This window comes from Lolium perenne, chromosome 4, assembly GCF_019359855.2.
Source record: "Lolium perenne isolate Kyuss_39 chromosome 4, Kyuss_2.0, whole genome shotgun sequence".
In the NCBI taxonomy this organism is placed as follows: domain Eukaryota; kingdom Viridiplantae; phylum Streptophyta; class Magnoliopsida; order Poales; family Poaceae; genus Lolium; species Lolium perenne.
In genome coordinates, this window is record NC_067247.2 from 116,489,993 (window position 1) to 116,492,328 (window position 2,336).

General features: G+C 59.1%; 1 protein-coding gene across 1 annotated transcript; it reads right to left on the reverse strand.

Moving 5' to 3' along the window:
• Positions 1 to 283: 283 nt before the first annotated feature.
• Positions 284 to 1,949, reverse strand: LOC127293701 (uncharacterized). Its single transcript, XM_051323342.1, has 2 exons — positions 1,274 to 1,949; positions 284 to 1,150 (listed from the first exon to the last, which is right to left on the reverse strand). Exons 1-2 carry the CDS (start codon positions 1,880 to 1,882, stop codon positions 383 to 385), a joined length of 1,377 nt encoding a protein of 458 aa, XP_051179302.1. The 5' UTR covers positions 1,883 to 1,949; the 3' UTR covers positions 284 to 382.
• Between the last annotated feature and the right edge of the window lie 387 nt (positions 1,950 to 2,336).

Genomic DNA, 2,336 nt, shown 5'->3' on the forward strand with positions numbered 1-2,336 from the left:
AAATCAATGGAGACAAGCATGAAGCATATAACAATATGTTTATGGTGTTTTCTTCATCAATCTTAAACCCCGTCGGATCCATTTCTTGAACTCAAATTTTTGAAGGTGCCTATAGAAGTGGATTCTACTATATGTGCATTAGTTTATAGAGTAAGTGTATGTACTTATTTATAAACGTATGCGTCGCACTGAGTCTCAACAGTAAGTGTGTCTTAGATACTTGGTGGACGTCGCCGTAGGTGTCGAGGTGTATTTTCCATGTTATCCAGTCGAGTATACTCCGTACAAGGAAATAAAGAAGATCCAACGGAACCCCGTAATCGCAGCAAGAATCATCGTTCACTCAGTAGTCAAATGCTACTCCTAATCAGACATCACAAGTTCACAACTCGAGTACCAACAGCAACACGAGAAGGTGGTACGCCAAGCCGCCCAATCCTGCAGCGCCCGGCAATCCACGGTCGGCGGCCGCCTCGGCGAGCTCCGACGTCCCGTTGACGCTGCCCTGATCCACGCACGGCCGCGCCCCGAGATTGCTCGTCTGCAGCCTCCCGTACCTTCCCCTGCCGACGCACAGCTCCTCGTTGCCCCGCACGTCGAGCCGCCTGCCGAGCCGCGCCACGAACTCCCCCGGCAGCGCGATCTCCCCGGCGAGCCGGTTCTGGCTGAGGTTGAGCTGCCCCAGGTGCGGAAGCGCGCCGAGGCTCGCCGGGATCGGCCCGTCCAGCCGGTTCCGGTCCAGCGACAGCGCCATCAGGCTCCCCAGCGACGCGAACGCGCCCCGCGGGATCGGGCCCGTGAGGTTGCACCCGGACAGGCCCAGCACCTGCAGCCGCCGCAGCGACCCGACCACCGCCGGCACCGCCGTGCCGATGGGGTTGTCCTGCAGGAGCAGGTACTGCAGCTTCGTTAGAGCGGCCAATGAGGCCGGCAGCGGGCCCGACAGCCCGTTGTGGCTCAGGTCCAGGAACACCAGCTCCTTCAGCGACCCGATCTCCGGCGGCACCGCGCCGGCGAGCCGGTTGTAGCTCAGGTCCGCCTTCTGCAGCATCCGCAGGCTGCCCAGCGCCGCCGGCACGCCGCCGCTGATGCTGTTCCAGCTCAGGTCCAGGATGGACAGGCTCGCCATCCCGCCAATCTCCTCCGGTATCTGGCGCTCGCCGAAACAAACGTACGTGTACGTGTCAGTGTCACCACCAAGACAGACATGCACATTCGTACGAAGTTTACCGACGCCACGACAAGACAAGCAACCAAAGTACTCCGTACGTACCTCGCCGGTGAGGTTGTTGTAGCTGAGGTCGAGCTGCTGCAGCGCGGCGAGGCCGCCGAGCTCCCTGGGGATCTCGCCGCGGAAGCCGTTCTGGGACAGGCTAAGCACCTGCAGGCTCTTCAGGTTGGTCAAGGTTGCGGGTATCCGGCCGGTGAGGCCCGGGTTGGACTTGAGGACGAGCTGCTCGAGGGAGGAGGCGTTGGTGAAGAGCGCGGCCGGCAGCTCGACGGGGCCGGCGCCGACGAAGCAGCCGAAGAGGGAGAGTGTCTTGAGGTGGGGCAGGCCGAGGATCGCGGGGGCGGCGAGCCTGGCGCCGGGCTTGCACGGCGGGGTGGACACGTCGGGGCCGAAGTGGAGGCGAGTTGCTCGGAGGCGGTGGCTGTCGTCGGGGGCGAGCTCGCACTGGAGGCCCGGCCATGGCGTGTCTGTGCACGGCCGAGGGTGCAGCTGCGGCCACGTCGGGTCGTCAAGGAGGTCGGCCATTACGCGGTAGATTGCCGCCAGCTCCGACCTCGGCAGCTCCGGTGGCGCGTCTCCCGCGAGCTGCGCGGTGGCCACGGCCTGGAAGAGGAGGAGGGAGATGGCGATGGAGAGGAGGGAAGAAGCCATTTTCGCAAGTACGTAGTGGGGTATAGTGCAAATGAGATAGACTGAGAGTGATAGGCAGGTCTCGGCATCTGGATGCTCTAGCTCGCTTTATGAGCTCTGAGACTGTGACAAGACACATGCACACTCTCACAGACACACATGGCGAAGACTAGTTAAATCGCAAACGTTTATTGATTGCTTGCCGAAAATATTGCGAACATAACCTGGCTGACACCAAATGTCATCAAGAACCGTGGTCAGGTCACTGCACAAGTGAGAGTATGGATGTATGGAGCAATAATGCTACTGGAGTATATACTGTATCTCATATTTTTGTATATTCTAATCGAATCTTACGTGTACTTGAAGGGCCCAGATGAATTAAAAATTACCCAGCTGAACTTAACTTGAAATAATGGCAGTCGAGACAAGCAGAGAGTGCAACCCGAAAAATACACGACCAGATTGCAACCGG

Excerpts from the sequence above, each read along its gene's own strand:
- LOC127293701 (XM_051323342.1), bottom strand. The coding sequence starts at position 1,882 with ATGGCTTCTTCCCTCCTCTCCATCGCCATCTCCCTCCTCCTCTTCCAG. Across the intron at positions 1,151-1,273 it reads ACAACAACCTCACCGGCGAG|ATACCGGAGGAGATTGGCGG; the intron begins GTACGTACGGAG and ends GGCGAGCGCCAG.